We start from the raw sequence: 18609 nt of genomic DNA, 5'->3' as shown, positions 1-18609 counted from the left end.
CCCTTCCAACCTAACCCATTCTGCAGCTCTATCAAAAGTGGAGGCTTGTAGCTGTTACCACTGATGACACTTAATAGTCAGCTCAGTCATGTATTTTGTGTGCAATGCAGTTGCTAAAGTGAACAAACTCCAGATGCTGGGGTTATTGATGTCCTTTCTCTAGAACCTTGCACAGCTGGTTAATTAGTATCTTTTGAAGTACTGCTTTGATTACCAGTTCAAGTTGGGTTTTTTCAGGTTGAAATACCATCATGTTGAGCAGTTGATTGTGTTTATGAACTGCAACCTTGTTATGAATCATTTTGTGTCTAAATATGCAAAACCCCATTCACCATTTACAAACCATAATGTGGTTTGTAAAACGTAATGATGACTATAGTGAAATTGGTACATATGTTTGAAATACCTGTTCCACTTGCAAAATGAGCCTTTGCTATCTCATTTCAAGACAAAGGGCAAAATTAATAGAAAGTGAGGGTGAAAAGACAAGTTTGTGACTCCTGATTCTTCACTTCATAAGAAATATTTGTAGTAGATACCGAAGGGAATTGTCTGTGTAACTAAACAGGAAGTCTCACCAAACACTTTTTGTAGGGTGCAGTTCAAAGAATCTAAACTGGATTGTGCTCCTTAATCATCCCCCGGAGAAGCTTCTCTCTCTCTTGACTCTGTGTCAGCCCAAACCAGTGCATTTGGTTTGATGAGGGATAAGAGTTTCTGGGTTTGAACTGGGACAATTTATTTGGTGAAACCTCAGGGCAACAAATACTCCATTAGATCTCCTTGTGATTGAAACTTGAATACCAAAAACTATCAGCTGAATCTGCTTCTGCTAGTCAGAAGGTATCTCCATATGAGTTTTATAGTTCTCCAAATCTGTTATCTTTAGTGAAGAGAGTTTTTATGAGAGTTCTCTACAACCTGTATAAATCAGATCCACATTTTTTTAAAGTGTTATTTTTGCGGGATGTGCTGAGCACAGTCTAGTAATTACTGTATATGTACTGTGCCATAAAACTCAAAGCAGTTACTTGCCTTTTTTTCTAGCTTGAAATTAACTGTTCAGCTCTTTACGTTCAGTACTACTGTGAAAATACCCAGGAAGCTGGAATATCTACTTAATAGTTTTACATGTCCTAAAGAAATAAAAACAGCAGAGAAAAGCCACTTTTGATATGGGAGATAAAAGCAGTAATCTGTAAATATTTTCTGACCTCACAACACATTATTGAGCAGTCACTGAAGTATTTTAGAGAAACAGAATAATGCTTCAGAGAGCAGCCCCTAAATACCTAATGCAAGACAGTAAGGAGGGACCATAAAGAGGCTGTGAGGTCTTGGGAAGATGTTGACTAGCCTTGTATGTAGTTGACATGAAAGCAGGTTTCCTGCAGGTCAAACAGTGAAAAAAATGTTATGTTGATATATCTGCATGCAGGTTTTGCAAAACTACTTTAATTAGGGCTAGGGTTTGCTGAACTACCATGGTAGAATAAATAAGGTACTTTGTCTTTTGAAAAGTGTCTTCAGGACAGCACAGTAAAAGGTGTTGTCATTTACACTAATGTCAGATATTTTATGGCCGAAATTTGATAGAAGACTGCTATTTAGTAAAGGATGTGCTTTTTTCTATAATATTTAATATGTGAACTTGTTTTTCTTTGACAGAGAATCACAGAATCCCAGAATAAGCTGAGTTGGAAGGCACCCTGAAGGATCATAAAATTCAGCTCCTGGTCCTACACAGCACCATGTCCAAGAGTCACACCATGTGCCCGAGGGTATGGAATGTCTGCCTAATTCTCCAGTCCTTGAATACTTACACGAACACACATATACATATATGGAAAGTAAATAGCTCTCATCAGGCAGATTTATCGTTTTCAGCTCTGAAAAAACAGGAAGTTCTAGGGAGGAATGTGTTCCCAAACAAAAGCAACAGAATTCACAACTGATATGATTCACAGGTAGCTATGTACATTCAGGCTGCCAGTAACTCCCTGGGAGAAAGCTGTGCATGCAGTAGAACTGTGTTTGCAACACTGAAAGAGCAATTTCTGTTTTTTGAGTGATACAAGTGTAACACTTTTGTGACATATCAAACAAATTCATTACTATGAGGGTGGTGAGGTGCTGGAACTGGTTGCCCGAAGTCGTTGTGGATGCTTTCTCCCTGGGAGTACTCAAGGATGGGGCTCTGAGCAGCCTGGTCTAGTGGAAGGTGTCCATGCCCATGGCAGGGGGTTGGATGATCTTTCGGGTTCCTTCTAGCTCAAACCATTCTATGATTCTGTTTGGAAGTACCATTGCAAAACAAATTACCATCCCCGTCATGATTTGTATTATAATGTTCTGTGGACTCTGTATTTGTGAAAGCATAGATAGGCTACTTTAAAGGGAATGAAATTTCTCTGTGGCTTTGTCTTAAGCAGAACTGTTTCATAATCCTAAATGATGCATCACAAGACTTGTTGGAGAAGGAACATATTCCGGAGAGTGAAAAGAGAAAAAAAATGTTGATATAAAATTGAACCCACTGCAGCACTAAGTCACCTTTCAGACATCAGGAAAGAAGATGGAAAATAGGTTTACTCACCAGAGCGCTCTTCTGTTTTTCCCTTCTCTTTGAAACATCTTGGGTTACTTATGGTAATAGCCACAAAATCCCTTCATGATTTTTGTTTTTAACACGTAGTTGTTTGGCCTGGATCATGGGAATAGCACAGGGAAAGAGCGGTCTATCACAAACACTCTGTAATGCTTTGGAATTTCCCTTTTTCTGAATTTGCCTTAATGACATTTGTGAGGGTTGTTTGCTTGTTTGGGTCTTTTTTTTGTGTGTGTCTGTGTTTTGTTCTGAGGTTTTTTTGAGAGGGGAAAATTTCAGTAAGCACCGATTTTCCATGAATTTCAGATTCTTTGGTTTTCCTACGATGGCCACTTAATTCTATAGTCTATTTTATATACTCAGATAGTTAATTTCCTGATAGTAAATATCACCAGGAAGGTACAGTATTTTGTCTGTGCTGCCAGGCTGGTGAACATAGGCTGGGATTCTTTTGGCTGTCCTCAGAGTTATCAGAGTTTGCATGAAGACCAGCCAATAATGCATTTGTGATTTCAGTTCTACTGCAACCAGTTGTAAGGCCTGCTTTGAAACCCCAGGTATACTTCCAGTAGTTGTGGAAATCTTATTTATGAAGTACAAGTGCAGTGCCTGGGGAAGTTCTGAAAAATAATGTGTTTTAAGAGATTAAGTACAAAAGTCAAGGCCATAATTCAATCATGTAAAAGATATATTTACAATACTCCACTCTCATGATTTTCAGTGATTTTTCTCAATCCCTTAATCACCCTCAATCCATTGTGGCTGTTTGGACCTTTGTTTCTATGGGTTGGTTTTATTTTGAATCCTTCTATTTAAAAATACACCCCAGTGCCACCAGGAGGTGTCCGTGTGCCATTTTTTGGTTACTTTCCAGGGTGCTTGCCTTTTTTTATTTTTTGGGGGAGGGCTCCATAATAACGCCATAATAGTAGCGGTTTCTATAGAATCATTATTATTAATATTATTATACACTGTTAGTGTTTGCACTTTCAAACAAATGAGGATGTTGTGTTTGTGTCCAGAGTTCTTAATTCTTTCCACAGATGAGAATTATAGATGAAAAAGACCTGTTGAGTCATCCATTTTCTTCCCTTCTGGCATGCCCTGTTCTCTGAAATATACTGTATAATGTATTGAGTGAGGATATCAGTCTGTTGCTAGGGAAATGATGACTATAATCAGATGTTACACAGTCTACATTTTGACTGCATTGCAGGATCAAAGATGAGGCTGTGAAAACAAAGACTTTTACTGAAACATTTAAGTTGTGCCCTATTTGTACTTGCATATAATTTCCAGGAAGACAGGAGTATATATGTCAAAAAGCTAAATCTCCCACAGTATTTTTATGTTGCGTATTCCCATTTGGTCTGAGATGTTTAATTGGAAAGTACATAGTATAGTTTCAGTGCAAATACAGGCATAAAATATATATAGATCCATAGGACATTACAAATAGAAATTCTGTTATACTTCAGTCTAAAGTAGAGCCATTTTTATTACCACGTGGATATTCAGAAGTATACATCAGAGTGGATAGGAAATCTATTTTCACTTGAACATCAGATAGGAAGAAAGAATTAATTGATAAAATATGCCTGGTGATAGAAGGTACGCTTCAGTCATACTCCACAGGGTCTCTTGAAAATCCTGTTCCAACCAAACTACAATACAGTGTGTTGCAACAGCCACAAGCATTATCCTGCAGATGCTGTGTGTGAGGGAGGGCCATGTGCAGGAATGACACTGTTTTCATGGCTGTTCAGTCAGATTGACTTTTCCTACTTTTTACTGTATCTTTTAACCAATGTATTTTGATAAAGTGCACACAGTCCTTGCTGAGAAGAAATTGTCAGCCTGACAATAATTTCCAAATACAGTGGCTGTTGTGTGGGTTATGGCAAAACTTCTTTAAATGTTAAAAGCTTTTTAAGTTTGCCAGACGTAATTTAGTAGCCACATTTCTGTGAGGATATGTTTTTCAGGCTAACACTTCAAGCTTAAAGTTCCCCTCCCTTCACAAATTTATGCATATTGTTCGTGTTTTATGTTCATCTATAACTACAATTATAACTACCATTCCACCAAAAACCTAGCATGGCCTCTCACAGGACCAGTAATTGATTCCCACAAGTGATGGCAGTCCCAGGATGTTTTAAAGTAGATCCTGACCCTAAGGACTCATCTAGGTTTTATTCTATTGACAGAGAGAAATATTTAAGCAGCAGATATATATCATTACAGTACATGTGACCTTGCATCAATAGCCAGCTTCTCACTGAACTGGAAAGAACATGGATAACAGAAGACATTTTACAGGCAAGTAAGTTGATGGAACTAGTAGGAAACACAGTGAATTTCACTGAGACTTAATGATAAGATTCTCACATCAAAGACATGGCTAATACACATTGGCTAGATACCTGCCATTTGAGGACCCTTATAATATCAACTGAATTCTAAGAAAAATGCCTGGTTTTGCTCATGTGCACATTCTAATACTGTATTTCTTTGCACAATCAAGTGTTGTTCTTTTTTTATTGAAAAGAAGAACCTGCAAATAAAAATTTATAAGTAATAAAATGCATCTGTTAGCATGCTGTGTGGTCAAAAATATCATGTTGTCTTTGCTGCCTTGGAAGCCTGTTTTTGGGTTCATACATAAAAACTGTTGTGTGTATCTGCTTGAGAACATAATGAGACATAATTTACATGCTAATGCAACAAACCACATGTAGAATAGATCAACTCACATGCAGAGCTGCTCAAGATTTCATCACTCAACAAGGATGTCCCATACCTCTTGTAGGTGATTTGTCACTATTTCCTATAAATTACTGCCAAGCTACCTTTTTAAAAAATTACATCTCTTATCCTTTTGTATGCAAAAACCTGATTAATTTTGCAGGATCAAAAGGGTCTTTTTCATCAAACTAGATCTAAGCATTAACTGATTAACCACTGATAAAACAGGACTATTATTTAGCAGATACAAAACGCTTATCATCTGTCTTGGCTTTTGAAAGAAGGTGGTCTGGAATTCTTATGAATGTTTTTGTCTCAGACATTTTGTGAGCACTCAAGATCATTTGCCTCAGTTGAACTTTTGTAAAGTTACTTGCTATCACACTACACTCATGGATCAGCACCAGAGAATTTCCTAACAGCAAACAGGATTGAAAGTGTACACTGACGGCTAATTTGCTAAAAGCTTACCTTAAGAACTCATAAGCAAGTCAACACTAGCACTGATCTTTTTATATTTTGTTTCAGGGTACTAAAGCATGTGTTTGCCTGAAAATACCAAGAGATCATTTATACAGACAAGTCATGAGGTGACAAGTCTGTCCTGTCCTCCATCCTAAAACATCAGCAGCTACTAAGCCATAATGTAAAAATCAATGTAAAAGGATAGAATATGAAGTCCTGCTGCCTTCAGAAGATGGGGATGCTTTTTGTAAGCATGAGTGTACTATATTTTTGTTTAGCTTTACTCTCTGCTTTAAAACTTGTTCATATTTTGTTAACTCATTATTAGATAGTGAATTAACATTCATCCACATGGATAATTTCTGTCCCTACTCTCTTGCAGGAAAAAATAAGTTCAGCCTGAAGATGTAGTGAACAGTGAGAATGTTCCTGCCACTACTTTATTTCTTTATTTTCTTATCTATTAAGTATTACTGTTTTTTCTGAGCATTTTGTGTTCTAATTAGAGAACAAGAGATATGTTTGATTTCATTAGAACCTGGTTATACTAGGATTGTCTCAAGAGTACATGCCACATATTTATGGATGCCTCTGTTCTAGAGTACTGTTGAGAACCTGCAGTTGGTTCTGAAATCAAAGTATCACCTAAAGTTGAACAATTTGTCTTCTTTTCAGCTATTATCAACACATCCTAACTGTTCATCATATGATGGAGGAAGCTATTTTGTGCACTGGCCCCACCTGCCTTACTATCAAGAAAAGATACCCTCCTTATTTTGCTGGCCTATCTTCTTGAATTCATACTTCCTTCCTGGCTCTATTGCTTCTCCCATGAAAAGAACTTTGAAACAGATCCCACTCTGTGCATTGACCAAAAAGATTAAGCGAAAGTATCTTTCCACTTCAAGATTTTAGTCAGTCAATACACAGTAATACAGCACTCCATGTATTTCTAGGGTATTATTTTACATCAGGGAGCCACAAGACAGGAAATAAACCAGCCAAAAAGAGATGCAGAGCAAAATTACAGCAGTTCAACATAGGAACACTGCTGAGGTAAGGCAAACTCTGTCAAAGCTGAGATTACTATACTGTGCTCAGTCTCAACAGAAGCTCTCAGATCTTCCTCTGAACAAAATTCAGTGATGTTTCTGAAACAACACCTGAAATTCTTCAATTTAGCTGAGAAAGGCATTCATACTGTAGAAATTCCATCTTAACCCCTTTGGTAGTTGCTCCTTCTGGGCACCAGATAATTAATTATCCATTTGCACCTCTATGAGGATACAGCTTTTCCCATTTCAAAATTTTGGAAAAAAAATGCACAAAAAATTACACAGATGAAGATCAAGTATATACTGACATTTTTTTCATATTCAATAAGTGTGTTTTCAAAGATCATGGTAAACTTTTGGCCCTAAAATGATGGTTTGATGAACTAACAAACAGCTTGCTGCTGTTTTTTAACACATGGTTTTTGAAGCACACGACCAACATTAACAGAAAGAAGTTGAAGAAAGAAATGCCAGTATCTCTATCCAATTACAGTGCTAAAAGTTCTGTTTGTTTCAGGTGGACAGGGAACCTGAACCCTGCAAGTGCAATGCTTGTGGATAGTCATAGACTCTATTATGGAAACAAGAACATGAATACGAAGACTTTTTAAGAGATGGTCCTTCAGAGTGACCACAGCACTGAAAGCATTCATCTGAAGAAACTATAAAAAAAAAAACAACCCAAAATAAAACAACAATCATCCACCATCATCCACCAAAGACAAACCTTTAAAGGATAAAGAGTATTCTATTATGGTGATTTTCCAGACCTGACTTGTTGTGTCTATATAGCTTTTTGGGAAGATCTTTCTAAGATAAGCATGGATTAAACAGACATTTAACTATCATGAACACAATAAAATAGAAAGAAGATGCAGGAAGAGAAGCCAGAGTGTCAGGTTAACTGAAAAAGATAACTAACAGAAGCAAAAATAACCCAGTCAAAGTCTGGTTCTGCCACCAGTGTCCCTGTTATATGATGCAATTACACAGAAGTAAAGGTGTGAATATATTTAAAGTAGGTCTTCTGTAATTGCTTTGGTAACAATAATACTCAAGATACAGTGCTGTGACTTGGCACAGACTAACCACATGTTTACACTAAGTGAGGCCTGCTTATAGATGCTACAGAAATATCCAAAATTAAGACAGCAAGCACAGTTCAAGTGATAAATCAAACACTCATACACTTTTGGGGGAAGAGGAACATAAATAGCCTTTTACTCCACTAAAATTAACAACGCTATTTTCCATCACAAAGGGATGTGTTTCAAAATCCAGCAAAAGCATCCATAATTCGTTTAAAAACAAGAGAAAAAGATGAGAAACAGAAGAAACAAGTACAAAATAGAGAGGAAAGGCTGAAATTAATTTTATTTAACAACACAAAAGAATTAAGAAGGAAAGTAGAGTGAAATAAAGTAAAGCAGTGAAGGAAAATAAGGAAAACCATCACTTTAATATACTGTAAATACTTATTTTACTATTGCCTTTTTCAGCAACATTTTACTGATGATGTTTCATGGATCATCAATAAAGTAACACTGTAAAAAAACTCTAGAATCCTATTTCCTTCTGGCGTTTGTGCTAGATTTACAGTAACTAGTCCATGACAGGGGGCAACCAGTTCAGCTTAAAGACTTAATGCAAGAGCGAAAAGGGGAGAAATAATTAAAAAAATGGTCAATACTAATGTGTTAAGTTTGAAAGGAACACCAAGTGAAACAAATGAATAAAAATTGTTTAAGGAAAAGTATTTCTTCTCTTACCAAGAAGATAGGGCATTTGACAGCTAATAAGACAGCAAGGCATTCAGCTTCCAAACACTAAAAGGTGAGAGTTAATATTACACGCATGAGCCACAAGCATACGGCTGGCTTGTTTTTTATTAACACTAATAAATGTTCTCATAATACTGATCAGAAGTGGGTTTTTTCCTCCACATTTCTCACAAAAGATTTTTCAGGTGACAAATACTATGATACATATGGTAGAAACAAACAGCTGTGGCCACAAAGATGTTTTGTTAACTGATGATTAATATATTCAGGAAGCAATCACACTATTCATTAGTAAAAGTTTACAAACATTAAAAAGTGCATAACATTTGAAACCAACAACACAAAAATATATATAATATATATATACTATATATAAAGTGACATCACCTCCTATTAATAAAAGAAAACATATCTTCTGACCTTGTGATTGGTGCTTGTGTGATTGCCATGGTTTACTATCAGTCACTCTTCACTCACCTTAGTCACACAGAGGTGTGGCTGCCCCATTTTGCAGCATTCAGCCTCATGTATGGCCTTGTCTATTGGGGCAGGATGAGGGGGAAAAACAAATCAATCAGCAATAGCTACTGCAGAACAGGTTATTAATTTGTATTAATTTGTACTTTAAGTGATGTCCTGGATGGACAAGCTATCCTGGTATTTTGATGAAGGCCCAGTTTGGACTGTCATTTTGAAATAGATGAAATGGGAAAAAATCTAGTCTTTGGGTGCTAGATGCCAAGTCTCTCACCTCCCTTTCCAGCTGCAAGCCACAAGGCTACTGTAAAAGATTGTAGCACTTGGCTGTTCTGGTGCATCAGTAGCAGACTACTGGCTGTGCAAACTCAACAGCCTGATCAACTGAGGCAAAGGCAAGGAATAGTAGAAATGGAACCCCTGGCTTGATCCAGCCCAGGAGCCACTCATTGGACTATACTGCATTCTAAAACTCATTTCAGAATACACAATTGGCAATAACCTAGCCAGTTATTTTCCCATGTGTAAACAAGGCCTATCTTTTACAATGTGAATCAGGAAAACCTCTAGCACCATGGAATTAGTTTGAATTTTAACCCATATAAGGTTATAAATGCATTCTTAAAACTACCATAACAATAGAATACTTGGAATAACATTTTAAAAAAATATCTCAGAGAAAGATTAAGAAATTGGGACCAAAATTAGAAAAATGGGGGAGAATAACATAAAAGATTCAATTTGAGTCTCTGATATGCAACTAACTACAGGCGAGTGGCAAAACTGTACCAAGGACACAACACACGCTCAAGTATTCACATTAACAAATCGTTTTGAAGGCTCATCTAGTAACAAATTAGGTGTTGCTGAGTCATTTAGGTTTAGGCATAATCAATTTAGCGGTTGACGTTCAGATCTATCATGTGCACATCACCACCTTATGCAAAAAACCAGCCCTTTCAAAACGTGTGGTAGAAAAATTCACAGTAACAGAAATATTCTTCATAAGCAGTTGAGAAGGGGCAGTGTGGAGCATCTAAGTCGTACAATACAAAAACCATTGTAAATAACAGAGCTGTAAAACAGATGCAAAGTTCTAAAAACAGTGCTTTCTTTACAGTTCTTATAATGGGCAAACACTTTGGCCAGAGAATTTTAGACTGAGGATCACACAAGCCTTTGCTTAAGATACACAATTAGATCCTCTGATGCTTCAAAGGCCATTTGCTACAAGATTTACCTGTTCTACTTTCTAAAAGTGTTCCCATCGAGTAGTCATTATGAAGGGATCCATCTGATGACACTATCCCAAAAAATCAATACATGTTCAACCATTGCTAATGACAGAGGTAGAGAAAATTCTGTCTTCTGTCACAGCTTGTACCCAGATTTTTAGCATTGTGTTGAGTGGGTTCCAGCACTGAAGACACATGCACTTTCTCTTCTACCAGCTTGCTCATGGAAACAGATTTGTTCCAGCACACTCTTGTAGCCTGAAAACATCCAGCAGCTGCTCCACTCGGTCAAAGTCGGATGTCAGCTTTCTTGCTTTGCTGCCTCCCCTTGGGCCTCCCCGGTTTGCTCACTTGGATTTCGTTGTGCATCTCCTTCTCCTTCTATAACAAAGGAAAAAAGGATGAGTAATCCACCCTAAAAATAAGAGGATCCTGATTGTTCATCCATCAGTTTCAAAAACAAAGTAAAAACTGAAATTGAAACTGAAATATGAAACTTTTTGCTACTAAGATCGAAATACTTTCTCTTGAGATGCCAATTCCTAGCTTCAATCACAAGTATCACTTTAAAAAAATACCAAAAGTAGGTAAAAATCAATGAATTTAACAAAAATAGTATTTTTGAAAATTTCTTCACTATGATGCTGTAACAGTATAAAAGAAAAAAACCTCATTGCACCAATCTGAGCAGAGTTTGCTACAAGGAGGTGCAACTTCAATAAAAGCAATAGCTTGTTAAAACTGCTTTGGTTCTGTGCATCCATTTTCAGCATCATGTCCACAGTGCTCAGTCCAGCTGTCTCACTGCAAACCACAGAATGACCTGAGGGGCAGATCATACCCTACAGAGGCACAGTGAGCAGGCAACGCACAGCCTGTCTAAAGAAAGCTAAGAAAAGCATTGTCAAATGCTTTTACTATCTATATGCAAAGTATTGTATTTTACATAATAATTAAAGATCTCACAGGTTCAGAGAACAGGAAGATAAGGGCAAGTGAGACACAAGTCCCTGAAGACGGGACTGATCAGCTACAGCTACACAACAAGGAATAATGTAAAGACATACATTGTCTCATCTATGCTGCAGTGTTGAAATGGCTTGACAAAATAAGGTTAAAAATTTCCATGGCTAGGTTGTAAGGAGGTCTAGATACATGCAGTGCCTCTTAATTTTAATCTACAGATCTTTAGAATGAAGGCAGGGTTCTCAATGCAGATATTTATTGTTTCCTCATTTCAGATCACATGGTGCATCTGCAGATTTATTTCTTTTTATAGAAATAAGCATCATAAACGCCTTCTCTTTTCCGTGTAGAAGAAAGGGCACACTGGTAGTGGAAAAAAGTTCTTTGCCTTGCAAAGAATGTTGCAAACAGCTTAGACATGACAAGATGTGTTTTGTGCATGCACTGAACATTCAGGAAAATGTCTTAAAGGGTATTGTGAATTATCACACTCAACCTGATGAAAAGTTGTGTGGAAAGTTGATGACCTATTAAATAGTGAGGTTTGTTTTGTTCATTATGGATTGAGTAGTAAATACACAATTGTTTTGCAAGGCACTTTCTCAGAAAACTCTTCCTCACTTTCACCTCTCAAATTAGAAAGGATTCCATCAGGATGGATCTACATGTGATTATTTACTATTGGACAGAAATCCCTTTTGCCCTAGTCGTCCAAACACTTTCTACAAACCTCCTACATTTGTTCTGATTCTGCAGAAGATGCAATGAGTGTAATTTTAGGGTTTTGTTTCTTTTTTGCCTGCTCTGCCCTCCATTTATTCTGACTACTTCTACGTGGGCAAGCCTAACTTTCCTGGTGGAAATCTTATTAACAAAAAGAATAGGGAAAAAAAAAATCCCAAAAGTGAAGAGCAAAAACCACGCTTGCAAGTTATTTGTGCTTAAAAGAAAAAACACTTCTGGACAAAAAGCCTAAACATTTTCCTACCTTAGTGTTAAACACAGAGCACAGAGATCCAGAGAAAGAGTACTAAGGTTCTAACATACCACTTCTTGAAAGATTCTTCTCAACTCGCTGAAAAAACTCACTAATGTAATCCATTTAATCTACAATACACTATCTTGTTACCAGCTTTTTCTTTCTACTGGCAGAGCTCTCCTACTAAAGGCTTTAAAATATATTTACAGAGATAAATTAAATTTGCTTTTAAGTTCTGAGAATCCCAAAACTGCTAATCACATTGCTACTCTTCCTTTAAAATCTGATGGCTAGAAAATCTTAAGAGCACGATTGTAATTTTTACACAGCATTTTGAAACCAGCAGGCAGTATTAATAAAAGAAACAAATCCAAATAATAAAATACGCTAAGCCATAATACAATTGTGTGACTTGGTCAGCTGGCTACAGTTACCAGTCCTGTTAATGTGCAGCTTTTAACTCAATTTTCTTCCCGTAACATTACTGACTCTACAGTCAGTATTCCTCCTGCTTACACCCAAAACATTTCTACACTGGACCAAAATCAGTTATTTTCATCACTAATTTCTAGTCAGTTCTTCATTCTGGTACTGTATGTCTTCAATATGCTATTACCACCATTATTTGCAGATGCGTGGACCACTACAACTTTTACAAGGAAATGTCCTTCTCACTTCTGTGTTCTATAGCACCTAGAAAACCAGCAGTTTGTTTTAGAGATTAGATCTGCAGACACTTGTGCTCTTTCTTCCTTGTACTTTTACCTCACTACTTCATTCAGCTACAACCTGCAAGATGATCAATTTTCTTGGATTGCACTGGTTACCTTGAGAGTGTTGAGCAGGACAGCTACCTGCTGATTTCCTTGCTAAAAACCTTCCTTTTGCTTCTGTCTATGATTTCTCTTTCAGTTTTCTATCTACCAGATGTACACAGTGCTGCTTTTATTTAATTTAGATAAAATGTGTTTACACAGTCCTTGGAACCTGTATTTTGGGGTTTGGTAAATACATCCATTCCATAGATAATAATAACAGGTTGTTAGCTTGTGATGGACAAAGAAAACTGGGACAGCTGTTTTGAAGGGAGAGTATCATATGGTAATTATACTTATTATACATAATTATGCAGTAAACTCTTGATTATCTGTCGTTGGCTCATTGATTAGAGGATTAACCAACACTCACTTCAGGTATCAGCTACTGAGTAACAGAAAAAATGCATTGTCTTTGAACAAGTGTAGTGCTGTTAAAAGCTGTTCTGTTTTTTTACAGGAAACGTATCTGCAGGCTTTTCAAAGTGAATGTACTAAATATGCTTGGGTAGTTTAATTTACATATGTTTTATAACCACCTTTTTTTTCCCCTTAAACATCTGCATTATTCTATTCTGCCATTACTCCAAGCAGTTGAAAGCAAACACACTTGCAGTTTAGCAAGAAAATGCATGCAGCTGTAATAGGAATAAAAGGAAAGAATCAAAACTTGATGTCTATATTTATATAATTAAGTTGTATTTAGCATAAATTGTTTGACATGTTCCTTGAAAGAAATAAGACATAGCTCCCAAACATGTGTTTTCTTCTTAATCCTGTCAGGTGTGATGCATATATGCACCCTACAAGCATTAATATATTCTGAACTGGGATCTTACATGCAAAATGGTTTTTTGAGTCTCTCTTGATTTGGAATGACATGACGTTATAATACACTAATACTCACATGAATGCTAGGTAAGGCAATACCTTTTCCAGTATTTTTGGTTTGGAGGTTTTTACTTGGCTCCTAGTTGTACTAATAACACGGAATTTAAATGTATTTTCATTTTATTTAATGGAAACTGCATAACCTTTTGTAGAACTATGCAGACATTTCTGTGTTTCTACTATCTAAGGTAATTTTATGAGCAGCTCTATATACTTTTCTACATTGATTAAGCTACCCGGGCTTCAAAAGGGATCACCAACAAGAACTGAAGAGAAAACACATTTCTGGCTTATAACAATTCCACTGTTTAACTTAAAGATAGAGATTGTTTTTATCTTCTAAATGGACAAGATTAAAGACAATCTGAGACTGAAGAAAATTAAAGCACAAAGAAAAGTCAGCATTATGCCTTTCAAATGGCACCTTCCTTCTATTTTTCCAACAATTTGCACCTGTCCCCACTAAAATAAAAAGACATGCCTACACACATACTTGTAAAGCATTTTTTAAAATAGAAATAAACTAAAGACCTTGCTCAGCTAGAATTGCATGCATCTAGAATATATAGGTCCCAAACTGGCAACTTCAAAAGGATGTACATTAGACCAGAAGCCAAAGAAAGAAGCCCTCCTTCAAAACAGCACTGCAACCACCTCAGCACCACGCTGCCCACACGTGACTGTCCTGTGAAGAGACTGTCTTTATCTCTGAGAAAAGTATGTGCACGAACAGGACAGCTGCTTATCAACAGTTTCTTCTTTGCTGCAGTTATTTTCTTCCGCTATTATTAAAACAAGCAAAACCACGCTTTCCCTAACACTGAAAAGGACTTTCTAATATCTGTAAGATCCATTCGTTAGCTGCTACCCATCTAACATAAATACCCAGTCATATTACTATTTTTATTTCATGTAAGGTCCACTTTCCCTCCTTCCTCTGAACTGAATATGCACAAGCATCTAAAAATGTTGGTAATATTAATGATGTAGGATTGCATTACTGCTTATTACCTTAAAAGAAGGACAAGTATCAGCAGAAAAAAGAGACAATTTACTCAGAAACAAAGATCCAGGTAAAACAAACAATAATGCATTCCTATTTCTCTGTCCTTTGGGGGCTGATAAAAAGTCAATTTCACAACAACCTTTCGGCAGACACATGGCTTTTCCTACAGGCTTCAGATCAGAGAGTTTCCATTAAAGGATGTTATGCAGACTTGGGTTTCTACTTTTCATACAATTTATCCTGATTTGGACCCTGGCACTAGGCACTCACTGCAGAATGACTTTTCTTTTTTCAGTGATGTGTTGTACTTACAAATAACCACCTTTCCTGTTGTGATTCTCCTTGCAGGCAACCCATGTTGATTAGGAAAAAAAATATTTCTGCCACTGAGGGACAGGGAAATAATGTGGGCACATAAACCATGCTTTGTATACTAGTTCTCAATTTAATTTTAAATAAATATAATAAAAGCCCAAAACATACTCACCTGTTTTGTTTATATCAAGCTCTGATAACTTTAAGGCTAGTTCACTAGAGTTCCCACCCGGAGAGGACACAAGGATGTCATGTAATGCATTTCTTCTACCTGTTCTTCCTGAAGCAATAAAGTCTGCATATGTAGATTCCACATCAGTCATTGCTAACAAATATCCACATAGCAGTACCTGGATGGGAGGAAAAAACAGAAAAACAAAACACCACCACTTAGACCACCAGCAAAACAGGTGACTTTAAGGATTAAGAACAGAGCTAGAAGGGTCCCATAACAGGGTAGATTGAGGCATCTTCTTTCACTGGTTAGCCAGTCCCAAAATTTGGAGAAATAAGAGAAAAAACAGAGTAGAAAGCAACAATACTGTGTGTATTTTATGCCATCTGTATTCAAGAGTATTTTAACCAACTTAATTTTCCATGCTTCATAAAATGATAGTGAGTACTTTATAAAAGCAATGACCTCAGCAACATAATTTCTTTATAGAGTTGTCTCCGCTTTTAATATTAGCTGAGATGTAGGAGTAGGCAGGGGGTGGAACAAAGTTCTTTTCTACAAAAAGCAGAGTGTAACGAGTAAGAAAGTATAAATCGACAATGCTTTTGCATGAAGAACCCTGTGCTCACACACAGACATTGTTATGTTTTGTACATTTTCTTTTCTGTTAGTGTTAGTTTTGGCATTGTATACAGACCTCTTCAGGCTCAACTAATTTATTTTGGTGTGGTAGTTTCCTTAAAGTAAATGCATTACCTTAATGCTCCTGAAATGAGACATTCTACCGGAGCAAGCAGAATAGCTAAACTAGAATACAGAGGTTTGAAAGCAGTGCTCTGTAAGCTTGTATAAACTCAGAACTTATCTTCATTAGAAAACAATTATTTCTTGTGTCATTATGGAAAAATGTGATGACGTGCATTAATGCAAGATCTGACAAAGATACAAGGAATATGAGATGCTATTTCAACCTTGGTAAGAGAAAGATTTGTCTGCCTGCTGCAATATATGCTACAGATCTAAGCTATTAGAATTTTATTTTCTTAATTTATAAAATTTTAAAGAGTATGGGGAGGAACACTTTCTCTCACTGATCACATTGCTTTTACTGCAGTTTCATGTGTACGTGTCTAAGGTTTCCTGAAAAATGCTAGGCAACCATGCTTTCCTCATGCTTTATGTTTCCGTGTCATAGGGGAATCAGGGAAGCTTCTGCTAGAGGAGTACTCCGAAGAAAAGAAACATTACAGAACTACTAAATCAAATCAGTACCCCCACAGCTGTAGGCTTTCTTCATTTCTAAGCAGAATTTCCCTGGTTTTGCACACTGCAGACGGAGGACATGGCCATACAGGCAGCAACTCACAGCTGCCTATAGCGAGAAGCTTTAGGTGTTATTACCAAAGCAGCCAAAACTTCACATTTGCATAGAATGCAAATCTCTTTCATCAGTTCCTGCTGCAGGTACTGGACACTGAAGCAGCTCCTGAAGTCATCACAAACATTAACAGCAGCAAAAGGTTCAGCTTTCTCTCTTCAAATAAATGAAAAGAACCCCCATTTTTTAGAAACACTTTTTATTTAAAAAATAGATACAAACAAGACAACAGCCAATCCTTCTCCACCCTCACCTCTGAATAACTTTACAAACCCTGTTCACTCCTCATCTTCATTCCATTCCTCACTGCCCCAAATTCAGTCAGGTGTATGAGGGTGTACATATGATGTGTGTGAGAAGCCAAGAAAAGGGTTCTACACCATATTTTATTTAGTCTAAATATAACTATATCAAGTATCATTGCAAGACTAACTGACTTGAAAAGAAGTTCACTGCTATCAAGTCTTGGTGTCCCATGCCAAACACTGAATGGCTGACAAGACTAATTTTACTCTTATGATCAACCACTATGATACAGGAAACTGCTTAAAAAAACCGAAGCAACAAAGAAACAAAAACTCAACAAACCAACAACCAATAGAAAATTAAACCCACAAAAAATTAAATTAAAACCTGACACCACAACCTAGGGAGGGAAAAGAGGTCAGCAAGCCTGCCTGACACACATAAAACAGGGCAGTGCCTCTGTTTAATAACACAAGCTTTTATGAGAATGAGACCACGTGCATTTCTTCCTCTGAACTGCCCTCTTACTGAAACACTGCAAGAATATTGAAGCAGATGAGAAGTCTACCATTTGTTCTTTGCCCAAGGTGCAGACACTGCAATGGCAAATTTAGCAACCATGTAGTAATGCAGCATGTAACTTGCAAAGGTGAAGGAAAATGATGAAGACAGTTTTTATAAGAAAACAGCACTAGTTTTCAGACTTATCTGACCCATTCACTGAATAGCATCCACCAAAATCGGAGACTAGAAGATTTTAAGCAGAATTCACTTATATTTGTGCACGCTTTTTATTGCAACTGATTAGTAGAAAAGGAAACGCAAACCGTGAAAGCAATCAATGGACAGGTTTGGATTTCACATTAGTGCAGAAACAGTCCAAAGTCACCATAGCTATCACCCCTGTGAAGACATTAATTTATTTTTAGCATAGAATGAACCACCACAGAGTTGTTTTCTTTTCATCTTTGAAAGGTGCATATGAGTGCATCAGGCCCAGAATAACCAGAGAAGACTCTGAACTGAGGTGGAACAAGCTGCAGGGCTTTTAAGACTTGCAAAACAATCCAGTCTGTACTGCATGAGAAATTCCCTGGATGTACAAACTGCACTCCACAGAATATGCTTCTGTAAGATTATACCACTCTTGAAACATTCCATAAAAAAATGGAGAACACCAGGGGAAATCTCAAGCTTCTTTAGTTTTAGCTATGAAACAAGCTATAAAGCTATGGAAAAATGTGCTTGTAAAGAACTTGTTTTTAAATGTTCGTTTTCTGAATGCTCAATATGGGATTGCTAACAACATTATGATCAAAAAAGAATGTTATCAAACATACATTTATGACACTTCCAAATTTTTCTGTCTGTGTCTCCTCCTAAATATCAAATACCATTCTGTTTTGTATTGGCATTATCTTGAGACATTACTGCATAAATATGGAACTCCACTGACATCACCCAAGAGCTCC

General features: G+C 36.8%; 1 protein-coding gene across 1 annotated transcript in view; it reads right to left on the bottom strand.

Moving 5' to 3' along the window:
• Positions 1–8223: 8223 nt before the first annotated feature.
• PKIA (cAMP-dependent protein kinase inhibitor alpha) overlaps positions 8224–18609 on the bottom strand; it is a 45134-nt gene continuing 34748 nt past the window's right edge. The window contains exons 2-3 of the mRNA XM_033063898.2: positions 15511–15688; positions 8224–10747 (exon numbers count right to left, since the gene is read on the bottom strand). Coding sequence (XP_032919789.1) covers positions 10668–10747; positions 15511–15661 — 231 coding nt within the window. The 5' untranslated portion in view covers positions 15662–15688 and the 3' untranslated portion in view covers positions 8224–10667. The remainder of the gene's footprint in view (positions 10748–15510; positions 15689–18609) is intronic.

Source organism: Catharus ustulatus, chromosome 1 (assembly GCF_009819885.2).
Source record: "Catharus ustulatus isolate bCatUst1 chromosome 1, bCatUst1.pri.v2, whole genome shotgun sequence".
NCBI classification, from domain to species: domain Eukaryota; kingdom Metazoa; phylum Chordata; class Aves; order Passeriformes; family Turdidae; genus Catharus; species Catharus ustulatus.
The sequence above is the reverse complement of the archived record's forward strand: the minus strand, read 5'-3'. Positions and strand labels throughout refer to the sequence as shown.